This window comes from Amblyomma maculatum, chromosome 3, assembly GCF_055883805.1.
Source record: "Amblyomma maculatum isolate TAMU_Amacu chromosome 3, ASM5588380v1, whole genome shotgun sequence".
Lineage (NCBI taxonomy): Eukaryota > Metazoa > Arthropoda > Arachnida > Ixodida > Ixodidae > Amblyomma > Amblyomma maculatum.
Genome location: NC_139346.1, coordinates 77,750,125 through 77,767,674, shown reverse-complemented (window position 1 = coordinate 77,767,674; position 17,550 = coordinate 77,750,125). Strand labels below are relative to the sequence as shown.

The 17,550-nt window shown below is 50.2% G+C and overlaps 1 protein-coding gene across 25 annotated transcripts in view; it reads right to left on the bottom strand.

Annotated features, from left to right (window-relative positions):
- LOC146195028 (uncharacterized) overlaps positions 1 to 17,550 on the bottom strand; it is a 413,834-nt gene that overhangs the window by 135,114 nt on the left and 261,170 nt on the right. For all 25 annotated transcript variants that reach the window (XM_084597638.1, XM_084597655.1, XM_084597631.1 and 22 more), the window contains one exon: positions 5,218 to 5,256. In XM_084597638.1, the coding sequence (XP_084453764.1) occupies positions 5,218 to 5,256 (39 nt within the window). The remainder of the gene's footprint in view (positions 1 to 5,217; positions 5,257 to 17,550) is intronic.

Sequence of the window (17,550 nt, the reverse complement as noted above, 5' to 3'; positions counted from 1 at the left end):
GGACATTAGCATCACTCATCATCCTAGCCCGGATGATCCTGGAAGCGTCCTGTGTCTTATTGCGTTGTCGGCAGGGGGTTCTTGGAATGATGCATCGCCTGGTGGTTCCCCAGCCACCGGAACCAACGCGTCATCGCCGTTCTCCACCACCCGTCCACTCCCCAGCTCTGACTACAAGATACGAAAAATGAAGAGTAACCCGACGTAAAGACCCCATCGACCCGATACGCCACGAGCACTCGAGAACACATCAAAAGACAGCGAACGACCGACCCGACTAAAGAACACAACCGACCCGAGGCGCCGGTCAGACGAAGAGCCCGCCGACTACACGTGAAGACATCACCCCCGCAGTGCCGTTTGATGTGCCCCTGGGACCCAGCCGTCAAATCCCTACGACCATTGCAGAAACGCTTCCTGGGCCAGGCTTCATCGGTCATCATGGCGGCAAGCCGTTACTTTCTTTCTCTTCTAACTTTATCAACCCACACATCATTGTCATGTCATAAATTTGATCGACATTGACTTCTTCGGCCACCGATCGGGACGATCGCTTGTTGGCCTCGAGTAGTTTTACGGGCGATGAAGAAGAAGCGGGAACTAGCGTGGGCAGGCTCGCTCACGCTAGATCAGCCATCTTTCATTAAATGTCACCTACCATCGCCATCGGTCATGTTCGCTGTCCTTTCTTCATCTTCCATTTTGTGGCAATTATTCTCAAGATATGGATAGGATTGATATCATATTTAAGATTGCAGACCTAAAAACTTGAACTAGAAGTTTTTCTTTGCTCGAATCCAATAGCTAAAACTAGAAAAGCATTACAAGGGTTCAGGGAGCACTCTAATCAATTACTGTTGTGCAGTCTTATAAAACAGTAGCAATGTTCTTCAGAGACAAGTTTCCGTTAATATTCATCTCCCGTCCAGGCTTCTTGCTACGCCTTGAGTCACAGCTGCCAATCGTAGTGCGCAATAGCATAGTAATCACACATAATGCTCATCCTAATATTTAGTGTCGTATGGCTAATGGTGGCATTCTCACAAATCCCGTTACGAGAAAATGCTGTCCGCGTTGTTATGTCCTAGAGTTTTACAAAACATACGACGTCGATCGCACATCTGAAGGAAAATCTATGACATCATTTATTGAGCAAAAGACCAATAGGCGACTGAGAGGACGCCATTTTTAGTGAATGCTTGAATTCACTAAATCAAGAATTGCTTGATTTGAATCAGTGCTTGAATCACTGTATTCCTAAACTAACACAAGAACACACCCGCCAAACAAAATATCTAGTAGGAAAAACGGTAATAAGTTTCTAGCACGTTTCCCCCGCGGGCGTATAACGCGTCGGCATTAGTATACATAAGTATAGCTGCTAGTGCCCGTGGAAATTTTTATTACTCTACTTATTACTTCTATTTTCGCAAGAACGTCCTCATTTGGTCGTTTTCTGGTCTTCTCTCCTTTCAGCTTCCCTTTTTGTTTTCTGCTTTCTTGTCTCTTAACTAGGGATCTTTACATTCTCTGCACTTTGGAGCGCTTTCGATGCGAATGACCTCTTCCCGTACACCACCCTCCCCCTGCCCAAGACACTCGCACACACAATATTTTTCTATTACTTCTTCACCATATTTCACGATTCGTTGACCACCTGTGTGTTGTCGTATATTTTGCCCCGGCTTGCTTCAATCATTCAGACTAGACTGCCTCGTTCTTACGACCGGGTATGGCGTGTCCCTTAAACTATTGAAGCCGTAACATGTGGGTGCCAAAGATTTGATTTGAAAGCAAAGTCAGTGTGTGTTTGTTTCAATTATTTGCTAAGCGCAGGCTATGTATGACGCTCCTTAGCGTTGGCTGTTTGTCACAACAAGAGATGAAGGATAAAGACTGTGTAAAGAAGATGAAGAAGAAACAACGCTGCGGCATCGCCATCACCATCGCTGGCCTCCGGCGCCCATCTCTCTTGCGCTGAAGCTGTGCCCTGCGGCTGGTATTCCGATCCTGCTGTGCCCGAATTACTGCCAGCGCTAGACATTCCAATCAACTATGAAATCCACATTTCACTTGGTGGAGGTGCGGGGTAGGTTAAACTGCATACGTTGATTTTACAGGTTTTCACTCCCATGACAATCCAAACAGACAGGGGAGGAAGGTGTGTCAACCGCAGTCTGGTTAACCCGGTGGATTCATATCCGTGAGGATGGTCTACCTTTTCCCACCATTCGCTGAGAATGCGGTTGTGGTTAGACCCGGATTCACCTGCCTAACCCGCGCCGGTCTTCAACTGAACCTCAAAAAGTGCCGCTTCGGTGCCCGCCAGCTCACAATACTCGGACATATTGTGTGCAAAGATGGAGTTCTGCCTGATCCTGAGAAACTCTGCGGCGTTGCTGACTTTCCAAAACCGACCACTTTGAAACAACTGCGAAGCTTCGTGGGCCTCTGCTCGTACTTTCATCGTTTTGTTCGTAATTTCGCGACCATCATAGCCCCCCTTACACAGCTCTTGAAAGGCGCCCCTAACCTCCCCTCTTTGTCACCAGCCTGCGATGATGCATTCGAGACGCTGCGCAATGTTCTGACGTCACCGCCAATCCTTCGCCATTATGACCCTACTGCACGTACAGAACTTCACACCGATGCCAGCGGTGTCGGCCTTGGCGCCGTCCTCGCCCAGCGCAAGCCTGGCTTCTCCGAATACGTTATCGCCTACGCAAGCCGTGCTCTTACCAAAGCCGAGACCAACTACTCCGTTACCGAAAAGGAGTGCTTAGCAATCGTGTGGGCTATAACGAAGTTCCGCCCTTACTTATATGGCCACTCCTTCGATGTAGTTAGAGATCATCACGCGCTCTGCTGGCTCGCGTCTCTCAAGGATCCGTCTGGCCGTCTCGGGCGCTGGGCTCTCAGGCTTCAGGAATACGACATCCGTGTAGTGCACCGCTCTGGCCGCAAGCACTCTGACGCCGATGCTCTTTCTCGGTCACCGGTGATTTCGCCTAACTCATCATTCCCTCCTCAAGCCTCTTTGTCAGCACTCACCATTGAGGATATGCCTTTCGAGCAACGACAAGATCCTTGGGTTTCTAACCAGCTGGATGTCCTTGGCACTACTTCAGCGGCTATGCATCCTCGGGCACTCCGCCGACAGGCCTCCCATTTTACCATTCGGGACGGCCTGCTCTACCGAAAGAACTACAACTCAGATGGCAGAAAATGGCTTCTTGTCATTCCGCGCCACCTCCGCTCCGAGGCTTGTGCCCACCATCACACTGACCCGCAATGCGCTCATGCCGGCGTACTGAAAACCAACCAAGATCCGTATAACCCGTGCTATGGTCTTTCCAGTTGTGATGTATGGATGCGAGAGTTGGACTGTGAAAAAGGCTGACCGCCGAAGAATTGACGCGTTTGACTTGTGGTGCTGGCGAAGACTCTTAAGAGTTCCTTGGACTGCCAGAAGATCAAATCAGTCGCATTTGTCGACCATAAACCCTGACTGCTCATTGGAGGGTCAAATTCTAAAGTTAAAGCTCAGCTACTTTGGTCATCTGGTGAGAAGAGAGGAGTCGCTGGAGAAAGATTTGATGTTGGGAAAGGTTGAGGGTCGCCGGAGAAGGGGTAGGCAGCGAACGCGATGGTTAGATGGCATTCTCGAGGCATTGCAGATGAAGTTACGTGATGTTAAGAAGATAGTGAGAGACCATAAAGCGTCGCGTGACATGGTCCATAGGGTCACGAAGAGTCGGACACGACTGAACGCCTGAACTGAACTGAATTACTGGCGCGGAATGTACAGTTTCGTACGTCGTTACATTCGCTCTTGTACCGCCTGTCAACAACGCAAGATTTCTAGCCACCCCGCTGGCCCTCTCCAGCCTTTACCGTGTCCAGCTCGCCCGTTTGATCGTGTGGGAATCGACCTCTATTTTCCGCTACCATGCAGTGCCGGCGGTAATCGATGGGTCATCTTCGCCGTCGACCACCCGACCCGCTATGCGGAGACTGCTGCACTTCCCGCGGCGACAGCCCGAGAGGTAGCCCATTTTCTCCTGCACCACTTCATTCTTCGACACGGCGCCCCTCGCGAACTACTGGGGGATAGAGGTCGTGCCTTTCTTTCCGAAGTAGTCCAAGAGCTTCTGTCGTCTTGCAAATCGATACATCGGGCTACAACCGCGTACAACCCGCAAACAAACGGCCTCACGGAGCGTTTCAACCGTACGCTTGGGGACATGCTCGCAATGTATGTTGCATCTGAATCTGGGAGCTCCAACTGGGACCAGGTACTGCCATTCGTAACATTCGCGTACAACACTGCCACCCAGGCAACAACTGGTTTTTCGCCCTTCTTTCTCTTATACGGCCATGAACCATCTTATACTCTGGACACAATTTTGCCACACCATCCAGATGCCTCTGTGTACAGTGCTTTGTCCGATATTGTACAGAAGGCTGAGGAATGCCGTCAGCTAGCTCGCACGTTTACCTCCAACACTCAAGGCTATCGCAAAGATCAGCATGATAGCAATACCCCTGCTCCGACGTTCCTGGCCGACAGCTTCGTTTGGCTATGCGTTCCTGCCACCAGCAAACTAGAAACGAAATACCACGGACCTTATCGCATCTTGGAACGCACATCCCCTGTTAACTACATCATCGAGCCAGTCACCCCTTCTTCCGACCACCGCCGCCGCGGCCGTGAGGTTGTCCATGTTAGCCGCCTCACGCCGTATTACAACCCTCTGGTTGTCTCTTCTCCGTGAGTCGTCAGGATGGCGACTTCTTAACGCGGGGGAAATGTAAAGAAGATGAAGAAGAAACAACGCTGCGGCATCGCCATCACCATCGCTGGTCTCCGGCGTCCATCTCTCTCGCGCTGAAGCTGTGCCCTGCTGCTGGTATTCCGATCCTGCTGTGCCCGAATTACTGACAGAACTAGACATTCCAATCAACTATTAAATCCACATTTCAACTGCTTCAAGCAAACTAATAGCGATCTGTGTGTTCGCAGCGCGGGCCGAAAGGCCATGTTAGGATATTTGCGAAATTTTGGCACCGCCGCATTTTCGGTGAGATTAGGTAGAAGTGCTTTGCTTGGCTATCGAGGCATTTTAGACAACAAATTATTTTAGTAAAGGAAAAATTAGGCAGAGGCTGCATCCAACTCAATACACAGGGATGTTAAAAGCGTTCAAACATGCTTACCTTTAGAGTCAGAGTCATGCAAATCATCGAGGCCGAGTCCTGCATTAAAGTAAAAGTAATTAAAGGCTATAAACATTAACAAAAAATATGAAATGACAATATTTGAACATCATTCTGTTTTCACTGGCATTTCGTTTGGTATTAAGAACAGTTATTTCGCCTGCTGCGTACAGTGGAAGAAGCATAAATACTTGATTTTGAGTAGTTACCTGTCATTTTCGCTTTTGTTCAATGTTTCCTGGTTCACAAGAACTGTTATGTATATTTATTTCCTTTCGTGTAGCTTGACAGATAAACTAGCTGATTGTGTATAGTGTTAGCATACCGTGCTGAAGCATGCAGCAAAATCTGTGGCGCAATTATTTTTGTCCGCTTGGCAGCTATACTTGTCAAGCAATATGGCACCAAAACAATATTTTTTATATTGTGTTTGAGATGAACCCGGCACTGCACTTCAGGGAAGATTCCAGTTGCGCCAGCTGCATTGTTGAATTTTTAAACACATTATAGGAATTCAGAATAATAATTCGCGCTTCAGCTCGGCATCGTTCACCTACGCATGCCACGTGTTCACCTCCCATTAATGTCTTCTAATAAAACAAGACAAGATTGAAAAACCTACCTGCCGGCAGGCAGGCAGGAGGGAGAACTCTCAGCATGAGAGACAAGAGAGAAAGACGACGGATGTATGGGGTGCGTTCGCAATAGAACACGGTGATACATTAGAAGAAGAACGGCTGAGCAGCGTTGGAAGGATGGTCACGGAGCTCCCTGCTGATCGCGTCCCGCCTTGCCTACGCCCCAGTTACCAGACCTGGGAGTGGCCGCGAGGCCCTGCTGACCTCTTCCCATCTGGCCAACGACCCGGATTACCAGGCCCGAGAGTTTCCGGCTACTGTTTTTCTCATGGTTTGGAGGTCGAGGCTGCAACATGCGTTCGGCATCGTGTTGGGTGCGCTGGATAGACACAATTCGAAATCTGACGTTTCTATCGCCTGCCGGCAACATGAGGCCTCTTTGCCTTGGCCGTGCCTCTGCACCTGCCTAGCCGCCTGCTAGCCTCACCCAAGCGTCTGTGACACCTGGCATTCCTTGCATTCCGAGCACACGCGATCACGAGGATTCGCATTGACTTCCCTCCTCTAGCGCCCGGTGAATGCAACGAGTCTGTGTTCATATTGGTCTTGTCTATCCCCTTATTTATGCTTTGTTGCTATTCGTCTAGTATAAGGTTTATGTACAAAATAGGTGTTCCTATTTGGGCAGGTCTGGCGTGTATTGCTTTTATCTCAACAAATCAGCCCTTTGATTGCCGCGTTTTAAAGAACCTCCGCTCCCTGCCTGCCTTTCCGGCCTTCCCTTGTCATGGCCTGCCTCACCTTGCCTAGCCTAAAAACCTGCTTGCCTGATTTGTCTTGCCTTGCCTGGCCTACAAGCGCCCTGGCTGCCTTGACTGCCTGCGTGCCTTTTTATTGCGATGTTTCTTCGACGACATTAAATTGAAGCCGGAAGCGTTCAATGGATCATATCGTGTTTTCACGACCAGCAGGAATGTTTTTCCTGCTCGCCCCGACGCAGAGCTGCTGCATTTATTTTAGGGCACAGTTACTCCTTCTGTTATTCTGTTATTAGCTTGTGACATTACTGTCATTACAATGTGGCAGTATTACCGAAAGTCACTTTCTTATTTGTTTCTAAAGTATGCTCCCACCATTGGCGGACCTACGCAGCTCATTTCTCCGAAGAAAGAGTTCATGTCTTCTATAAAGTCAGCAATTTGCGAGAAATGATTGCATCCTTTGACCTGAGACACCAACTTTAGCAGCCCAGCAAAAGTCGCAATATATATCACAATCTGAATAGTGTAAATTTCATACGCAATTGCACCATATTATTTGGAGGAGTGGGCGCGTCGTTCGATAGCGGGATATAAAAATCCCTCAATACAAAATAAACCAGGTGTTGCTGGTAGATGGTAAAGGGGCTTTCCAATGGAATGGCCCTTACTTAATGGTAAGTTAAATGCGAATAGCAACTCTATCTTCATTATTCTCTAAAAGCGCCGTGGACATACTGAGAAAAGAATATTACAGCGGTAATATCTTTGACATTGCATTTTTAATGTAACAAAGGATCTTGCACAATGTGCTACGCCGCGAACAATTCCAAGAACATCCAGCGATCAGTCGTAGCCGCAATAGATACTTTTCGCACAAGCACGAGCGTCGGAGCGAACGTTTAGCGGTTATAAGAGCTGTCTTTATTGAGCTCCAGGCGCTGAATATTTTATATTGAATGTGTGCCCTACAACTTCCGCTGGGCAAAAAAGCATCATCCTTGCGGCTTATGGCAATATGTCTGTGGCAGGATCGTAGTAAGGTTTCAGGTTGGTACTGAGCACTATTTTAATGTTGTGGCGACGGTGGTCAGTGGGCTGCGTAAAAGGTTCGCAGAAATAGTCAAGGGGGAAGTTTGCTTGAGAATACAGTATGGGTCTTGGTCCTCCATGAGGTTTGAGGAAATTCCGGACTGCAGAAAGCTACCCTTAGCCAGATCAAAGAGTCTGGATGGTAAACAGGAAGAAGTGAAGACTGATCTCGGCTGGTTATTTGCAGCTGCTAGGCATGAGAAGTGAATGACTGGACAAGGACATTCTTCAGATGAAGTTGCAGCTTGTGAAACACTCGTGAATTTGAAAGTATCCGGTCGGTAGGGAAAATAAGTCCATGGTATAAGAGCGCTCACGGCCGTACAGGAGGAAGTTTGGATAGAATCCGGTGGTTGCTTCAGTGGCAAAACTATAAGCAAAGGTGACCAATGAAAGAAGGCGGCCCCTGTTTGAGCTGTGGGAATCAATATACATTGCCAGCATGTCGCCCATGGTGGAGTTGAAACGTGTAACCATGTTATTTGTCAGTGGTTGTACGCAGTGGTGGTGCGGTGACCAATTTTGCATTCTCAAAGGAAAGCCCCGATAACGTCAGAGAGGAAGGCGGGACCTCTGTCACTCAGCAACTCTTTGGGAGGCCCGTGGCGAAGAATGATATCATGGAGGATGGAGGAGGTAATGTCGTGGGCCGTATCAGAAGGCAAAGGCGACATTTTGCGTAGCATGTGAGATGATCAATGGCAACGATTATCCAGCAATTGCATATTGATGTGTTAGGAAGAGGGCCATACAGGTAAACTGCTACACGCTCAAAGGGTTGGGCTGGGCTGATTAGCGGCTGCATGGGAGCGGCGGTCGGGCGAGGTGGTATTTATCACTGATATTCAGGGCAGGACTGGATGAACCGGCGAACATGACGGTACATCCCATGCCAGTAGTAACGCTGGAGCAGGCGAGTGAAGCTTTTCAATAAGCCTGTGCGTACATTGGGGATCGCCGTTGTAGTTGGAGCATATTACAAAGCGCAGGTGGCTCGGAATAACAAGCAGACACTTTCAACCTTCCGGGAGGTAATTCCTACAGTAACCAAACTGTCTCTTATGGAGAAATAGTTAGCCTGGCGTTGAGAGCACGGCAAGTAGGTCGTGGCGATCGGCCAGATAAGAAATCCAGGAGTGAAGCGGTTCATGCATGTTTGTGTTGTTCGGAAGCAATATCGGAGAGCATGTCGGTGGGATGCAAGATGGATATAAGAGGAGTAGATACAGACAGCAGGGGAGAAAGTGCGAGGGCATCCGCATCTTCAAGCTTACGGCCAGAGCGATAGACGACTTTAATGCCGTTATCGTGGAGCCTCAAAGCCACACGGGCCAATCGACAGGCAGCGCAGAAAGTGTAAGCATTGCTCTCCTGCTGTGCTTCACTGGTTGGGAATAGTGGTCATCTCCACCACTGTAATAAGGGACCTTGGAATGGGCGCTACGCCGCAAACAATACACGGAACATGCAGCGATCAGTCGTAGAAGTCCTAGCTTGTTTTTCCTCAAGCTCGAGCGTCGGAGCGAGCGTTAAAGGTTGTCGTCGTTGTTTTTCTTGAGTGTCAGGTGCTGAACATTTCAGGGCCGAATGCCTGTCCTACAATATAATGAATGTTTTCAACTGAACACAAATTGTATTAGAATGTATCGTTCAAATTAATGTTCACATTCAGAGTCTGTGGATTGTTGAAATTATTTTCCTGTGGAAAAAAAATCTACTTTCAACTTTATAAACCGGTAATATATACCAATTATTTGTCTTCTGCTGAGGGAATACTACTGCGTGCCATTCGGAATCGAAGAAAAAAGAACGAATCTCAGTGTAGTGTGCATAACTAATCCGATCAGTGTTTGCTCCTTCGTACTCGCTACATTTTCTGGTGGATGTGCGAGGTGCGATTCCCCTTTTGCTGAGCTGCACCCCTTAAAAGCAACCGAGAGTCACCACGGGTCTGACACCAGTCCACTGCAGTTCCAGCCGCTGCCTCCGAGATCAGTCTGCAGAGTTTGGGCCTTATTCTCGGCTACCTGTGACCGCCATGCATAGATCAAACACGAACATTGTGCCCAATGGCGAGCGTTCACCGCTGTTCGTCGTCCTCTTATCTTGAACGCCATCGCCCTTGCATGGCCAGCTTTATGAAGACGGTGAAGACTGGCTGGGCCAATTCGAAGGGGTCGCCAACTACAAAGACTAGGATGAGCAAAGGAAGCTGCATAATGCGTACTCTGCTCTCCAAGATTCGGCGCGGACGTGCGAAACGACGCTACCATCATGAGTCCTCTTCCGTCGCCAGATGTTGGTGACCTACACCGCCAACGACCGAAAGGAGCTTGCGGAGTCGGGACTGTGATACCGCTGCCAAGCCCGAACGAAAATGTTGGGATGTACTACGAGGACATGATCCGTCTTTTTAGACGTGCTGATCCAAATATGTCTGAGGAACAAAAAGTTCGCCACCTAATGCGTGGGGTGAAACAAGAACTATTTGCTCGGCTTGTGCGCAATCCACCTGCCATGACATCACATTTTCTAGCGGAGGCCGCCAAAATGGAACAGACACTTCAACACAGCGCTCAGTACTATACCGTGAAGTGTCCGCCATGTCACCGACCGTCTATGCTTCCGGCTTGAACGGGTCTTGTGATGTCTTAATGAAGCTTGTTGGATCTGCGGCCAGAGAAGAGCTGAGGCACATTCAGCTACAGGGTCTATCATCATACTCGAGGTTTCCGTCACTCGCGGAGGTCATTCTTGAGGAAGTTAGGCAAGTTGTCCCGGAACAGTCTGCTCCTGGTGTGCAGCCACCGTCACCGAGTGTGCCGACGTACGCGTCCGTGCTTCAGCAGCATACCCTGTGCGATTCTGCAAGAGCGAACACCTATGTGCCTCATCCAAACAAGTACCATAGTGGGCACGACTCTCCATAGCCAGAGTAGAAACTCCTACGCTGACCCAAGCCCGCGCCGTCCTGTTCTTCTAGGTGAGGCACGGTTTCGGAAGACTGACGTCTGGCGTCCTCCTGACCATTGGCCCCATTGTTACCGCTGTGGTGAGGCCAGTCACATGCTGAGGTTCTGTCCGTACGCAGTGCCGGACTTCGTGGCTTCCATCCGCGTGCACGGTGTCGGCGCATACGGATTCCCCAGATGTCTCACACTACGGGTCCCGCGTCACTACCTCTTCCCGCTATCGTTCCCCGAGTCTACGTCCCTCTACATATCGAACTGGATGCTTGCCGAGCCCCCGCTCCAAGAGCAGTCGGGAAAGCTAGAACAGCGACCTGTGGAGGTGAGATCGCTGACAAGCGGACTGCCGAGCATCCTCCATCACGCTTCTTACAAGATAATGGCTATCAGACGGAGTCACGTAACGGTGAACCTGGTTGCACAGCTTCGGACATACTGGTTTCTATCGACGATTTTCTCATCCTGCGTTGGTTGAAACGGGAGTGGACTATTCAGTTATGAGCAGTGCGCTAGCCAAGAAATTGAAGAAAGGTTTAACCGAGTGGACTGAGCCTCAGATTCGCGCAGCTGGTGGGCACCTTATTACCCCGGCTGGAAGATGCGTTGCGCGAGTTTCAATTGACGGATTTGTTTATGCTGGCAACTTTGTTGTTCTTCACTTTTCGCGAGACGTCATATACTCGGCTTGGACTGCTTACAGTATAGCGGTTCGATAAATATTTTGCAGGAATCACGTGTGACGTTTTCGCCGAGCCAAGCCATACCGAATTCTAGCGTCGACGGCTCATTGATTCCCGCATTACGTATTACAGCAACTGGCGTTACGGCCCCGCAAGGTAGAGCATTATGGTCTTGGTAGTAGGCGACTCACCATGTGACCGCGACGTAATGGCAGAGAGAAACGTGAGCCTGCTTCTTGAGAAAAAGGTCTGCGCTGCAAGAGGACTTGTTCGCTGGCGGGAGGGTTGTGCGAAACTCTTAATTACGAATTTTCTGATCGAGTTTCAGCACATTACGAAAGGAACCGCCATCGCGTATGTTGATGACCTTATTAAGCCAGCGAACATCTGTACTCTGGCGCCGCCGTCGCCAGCCAGATGTAATGTACCCGACACTCTATCAACTGGGGACATTAATCCCAATCTGTCGGTGGTTTGGCGTCGGGGACTCCTACAGCTTTTTTACCACTTTACTGGAGGCTTTGCTACGTCTTTAAAAGTTGGGCGCGCTCCAGTAGCAAAACACCGCAATATGGTTGACGCGGAGACCGAGCCGATTTCCCAACACCCATACTTGTTTTGTCAATGGGTATTCGAAGCCAGGTGCAATAAATGCTTACCGACGACGTGGTACAGCCGTCTACCAGCACCTGGGCTTGGCCTGTAGTGTTCATGAGGAAAAACGACAGCACCTTGCGTTTCTCCGTCTATTATCGGAAGGTAAATCAGGTGACAAAACGGAACGTATACCCGCTCCCGCGCATGGACGATGCATTAGACCATTTACGCAACGCCAAATATTTCTCGTCGTTTGACCTCAAAAATGGCTACTGGCAGATAGAAGTGGCCAAAAGGGATAGATAGAAAACCGCGTTCGTCACCCCTGAGAGCCTTTATGAATTCTAAGTGCTTCCCATCGGTCTTTGTTCTGCGCCAGAAACCTTCCAACGAATGATGGACACCGTTCTCTCTGGACTCAAGTGTCACGCGTGCCTAGTGCATCTCGACGATGTCATCATTTTCGCGTCTAGTTTTGCGGAGCACATTGACCGGCTGCGAATGGTACTACAGGCGCTGCGTTCAGCCCAAGTAACCATAAAACCACAAAGTTGCCATTTCGGATTCCAGTAGCCGCTTTATGGGCCATGTTATTAGTGCTAAGGGCGTGAAACCAGATCCCCACATGACTGCTGCTGTAGAAAACGACCCGCGCCTAACCGAGAAAAAGTCTGTTAGAAGGTTTTTGTGGCTTTGTGCCTATTACAGGTGTTTGGTTGAGAATGTTTAAGTGATTGTCAAGCCTATTATGCCTTTTACCAGAGACAATGTTCAGTGTGCGTGGCAAGATGATCAAGAGGATGCCTTCAATAAGCTATGCCGGCAACGGCAGGCTTCCCCGATACTCTACCATTTTCATAAAAACGCTGCTGCGGAAATTCATACCGAGGCTAGTAATTCTGGACTTGTTTCCGTTCTGATTCAGCGGCAAGATGACTCTGAGAATGTTATCGCGTACGGGGGTCGCTCTCTTTCAAAAGGAGAGGCAAATTACTAATCCACGGAAAAGGAATGTCTTGCTGCAGGTTGGTTAATAGCCAAGTTCCGGCCCTAACTTTATGGCCGCCCTTTCAGAGCTGTGAGTGACCCCAATTCGTTATGCTGCCTAGCCAACCTCAAAGACCCCTCTGGACGGCTTGCAAGGTGGATAGCTAATTTCTCTAGGAACGTCTTGTGCTAGTAGCAGAAGAGCTCCATCCTCCGTCTTTTCACAGGGTGGTGACCCTATTCCAGGGCTCCGCTGAGCTTCGCTGCTCGCTGGGCGTGCTGGATCAGACCTAGTTGGCAACCCAGATCGCCGCTGCAGAGCCGGTTCTCCCACTGTTCCGCACTCGGGTCTTTACAAAAGCTATCGGTTTTTCTACATTCCTACGTGATGTGGTATAACGCAGGTGTGCTACCACACCATGGGCAGGTGTCCCAATATTGCGACGGGTAAATCTTGCTAAGGATATGCAGGTTTGGCACTGTTCTTGTCTGCAGTCTTCGCCAGTACACTGCCTCTTCTTGTTTTAGATCCCGATGAGGCGGCGGATAGCCGATCCGTACCCCCTTATAGTAGTTCAGAATGTCTAAGTACATAGGGCCGACTCGCTCGGGTAGATCTTTCGATCAGGAGGAAGCTCGGCTTGTGTACTCTCGAGCTACCTCGTTGGCGTGTTGGTTCCTCGCTATGTCGGCGTGTCCTGGCACGCAGTAGATGTTGTGTGTGACTTTTGATGGGGTCGCACTCTGGAGAAGCCTGAGCGCCGCGCGACCTATGCGGCCGTTCATGTAGTTACAGCATGCTTCTCTCAAATCTGTAAAAATGGTAACGGACATGTTGCCTTGATACCCGGCTACCACCGCTAGAGCAACGGCCAGCTCCTACCCTTCGGTTACCGTGCAATCCCTGACTGAGGCGCTAGCTAATTCCTTTAGGTTGGAATCAATGGCTACCGCCACTGCGCTGTTATGTGAACTTCCTGTATACAGAGCCGCGTGCGTGTAGATCGTTGTGAATTTTGTAGCTAGATTTTGTTGTACATACTTCGCCCGGGCTGCCCTACGGGCCACGTGCAAGTTGGGGTCCATGTTCCGGGGAGGAACTAACCGTTAGTGTATGGCGAATTGCGTCCGGTATGCTCGCTGTACGATTCTCCATTTCCGCAGTTCCAGCTAGCCGCAGTCGCCTAAGAAGCGAGCGCCCCGTAGGAGTCTGCTGGAGCCTGGCTATCTGCGTGACCAGTTGGGCTTCTTTGATCTCTTCGAAGATGTTATGAACGCCAAGAGCTAGTGTTTTGCGTAGGAAGTGTTCATTGGAAGGTGCAGGGCTGTCTTGTAAGCTTTGCGGACGATGATATCTGTACTTTCCACTTCTCCTTTGTTGAGGTAGAAATACGGGAGGGCGTAGCCTTCGCGACTGAGTACTATGCTATGAACCAGGCGCAGGGTATTCCCCTCTCGCATGCCGCTCCGCTTCGGCGACACGCGCGCGATCATCCTGGCGACCTGAGTGGTCGATTGCTTGAGAAGGCCGAGCGTATGGCCGCATCGCTGATTGCTCTGGAGCCACATTCCTAAGACTCGTATCTTGTCTCGTTCGGGAAGTCGCTGTCCTTCGAGGGAGACATTGAGGGTCCCTTCTTTGTGGTTCCCTTTGTGAACTCGCAGGAGTTCGGATTTTTCTGCGAGACCTCGTGCACGGACATATTCTTCCACGCAGAGAGCCGCTGCTTGCAGTCGCTCTTCTTTCTGGCCGAGCGACCTGGAAGTAACCCGGTCCGTGAAGTCGTCAGCATGCATGGCTTGCTGTATGCCTTCAATCTTTTCGAGTTGTCTAGCGAGTCCGATCACAGCCACGTTGAAAAGTAGTGGTGACATGACGGACCCTTGAGGTGTGCCTTTGTTGGGGGTCTAGAATTTATCGCTGCGAAGGTCTCCGAACACAACCGTTGCAGTTCGGCTGGAGAGAAAGGCCTTCACATAGCTGTGAATCTTCTCGCCACAGTGGAGGTTGTCGAGTCCTATCCATTGCAGCTGCGTGACTAACGTTGTCAAAGGCACCTTTAATATCGAGGGCCATGACCGCGTTCTCGCCTACGCTCGGGACATTGGTGAGGACCTCCTCTTTGAGTTGTATGAGGACGTCCTGGGTGGAGAGGTGAGCTCGGAAGCCGAGCATGCTGTGGCGGTACAGGTCTTCTTCCTTCATTTAATTTTGGAGCCTCCGAGTAACGACACGCTCGTAGAGCTCGCATTGGCAGGATGTGAGTAAGATAGGTCGGAGGTTTTTGATCTGGAGTTTGTTACCCATTTTGGGGAGCATTACAACCTCTGCATGCTTCTACAGGAACCGTTCCTGCGGCCCACTGCCCGTTGAGGAAGGTGGTCAATTGGTCGACCGCCTCGTCGCTGAGGTTGCGTATGAGTGCATTCTGGATCTTGTCTGCACCCGTTCGCAGTGTTGCGCGTGCATAACTTTATGACAGCGAACACTTCTTCTCTGGTGATCAGCCTGTACAGGTTTGTGTTCGGTCTCCCCAGGTATGGTTTCGCACATGCTGCAAGCAAGGTCGTGCTGTAGCATTTCTCTTTTACTTTATCTAGCAATTCCTCCTCCGTACCCTCGAAGATGTGGATGAGTCTGCGGATAGCTTTCCCGCTTTCGGTCCTGGTTTGGATAGGGTCGAGGAGGGTCATGAGCATACGCCACGTTTTGCTCGTGCTGAGGGTGCCGTCCAGTGAGCTACTGAACTGATGCCAGCTCCGTCTGGCCAGTTGGGTTGCGTACTCCTCCGCTTTCTTGGTGACGTCTGCAATCTTCAGCTTAGTTTCCTGTTAAAGCACAGCTTCCTCCAGCGCTTGGTGAGCCCTCTGCGTGCCTCTCATAGCTTGAGGAGCCGAGGGTACGCCTCTGGTGTTTGCTCGGTGCGATCCACTTCCTGAGTGTACTGCGTCTGGATGTCTTTGAGTTGTTGACACCAATCGCCTATGGAAGTAATCCCCCATTCCAGGTCCGTGCATGCCTTGCGGAAGGCCGGGCAGTTGGGGATCTTGGCCGTGCTAAGCTTGCGCTTGATGTTGGTGGCTGTTTCGTGATCTTCAAGATATAATGGTCGCTGCCTAGATTCTCCAGCAGATTCTCCCTTGTTGCGTGTTTCGCCCCCCTGGCAAAAGGTAAGTCCGGACACGTATCCTGGGAGACAGAATTGCCAAGGCGCGTGGGTTGAGTTTCGTCTTCTAAGAGGGTACATTGGATCGCTTTTGCCACATCCTCGACCTCTATACTTTTCTGATTATTTGTGGGGTGTCCCCATTGCTGTCCGCGAGCGTTAAAGTCACCTACAATGAGAAGCGTGTTGCTTTTAGCAAGTTTGCTGTCCCCTAGAAAAAGTTTATGAAAATTCGCGTCCCTCCGGCGAGGCGGGCTATAGAGGTTTACGAGAAAGACACTCTTTTCCTTATGCTTCTTTTTGGGAATAATTTCCCTAACTAAGTGCTCAATTTTTGTGTTGGGAATTGGGTCAGCGGGTATGGTTACCAAAGTTTTGCTCACCAGGGTTGCCATGCGTCCGGTATCGTAGCACGTATATCCCCTGAGTGTCGGTGTCGTGTTAGTTTCCTGTAAAACTATTATATCGGGTGTGGAGTCTTGCGTGTGTATAAACAGCATTAGGAGTCCTTGTTTTTGGCGTTACCCTCTACAGTTCCATTGCCAGATTTCTGGTGGCGTTTATTTAGCCTAGGCTTTGGGCATTGCTCGGATTGGAGCCTTCAGTGCCGAAACGGTGCTCTTGTATGAGCCTCTCCGGGGCCTTATTTGTTATTCGTCGCATACTTTGGCTTTTGACGTGGTTCTGCCACGGAACGTTTTGTTCTATTACCGTGACTTTCTGTTCTAATAGGTTGGTTTCACATACCTAGCATCTAATCTTGAATGAGTTTGGCGAAACTGTTCTTTGATGCCAACCGTGAAATCCTCTACGTGCTGCTTGAAAGCTCTTAATTCCTCGGGGCTCACGTGTAAGGTTGACGAGGGTCGTTGCTCTTCGACCGGCGGGATCGGGGGCCACGGTAACTGCCCTGTTCTCTGAGCCTGCATCTCTAATGACGTCAACGGCTTTTCTACGGAGATATGCAATCTCCTCTCTTAGAGATTTAATCTCTTCCAAGTTACGCGCAATATTCTTTTGATCCGAGTGCGTAAACAGTGAGTTGAAGGGCCCGCTCCCCAGCTCACCTTAACGCCGCCCTTCTTCTGTTGCTGCTTCAGCGACTGCTGTTGTTGCTGCTTCAGCTTGACCGTTGACCGACTTAGCGGGGGAGTCATTCCTGGATCGGCTCTGGCTGCGATCTTGCACTTTGCTACGGCCTTGGCTCGAGGAGTGGCCATGGTCCCGCTCCGAGTTCAGCCACCTGGTTCGGCGCTCTTGACTCAGGTTCCGGTTCCCCTGCTACTGCTCCTGCTGTTGCTGCTGCTGCTGCTGCCGCCGCCGCCGCCGCCAGTGTTGTTGCCTGGACTGCCGGACGCCGGTCGTGCTGCCCCGGAGCTCGTCAGTAGTTTTGAGGCATCGACGGCACTCTCTGGTGACGTGGTCGCCTTGAAACACCATGCATTTGGCCTTGCATTGGTGCCCTTCTGGTGGGTCGTGTGTGCCGCACGTCCTGCAGAGCTTGG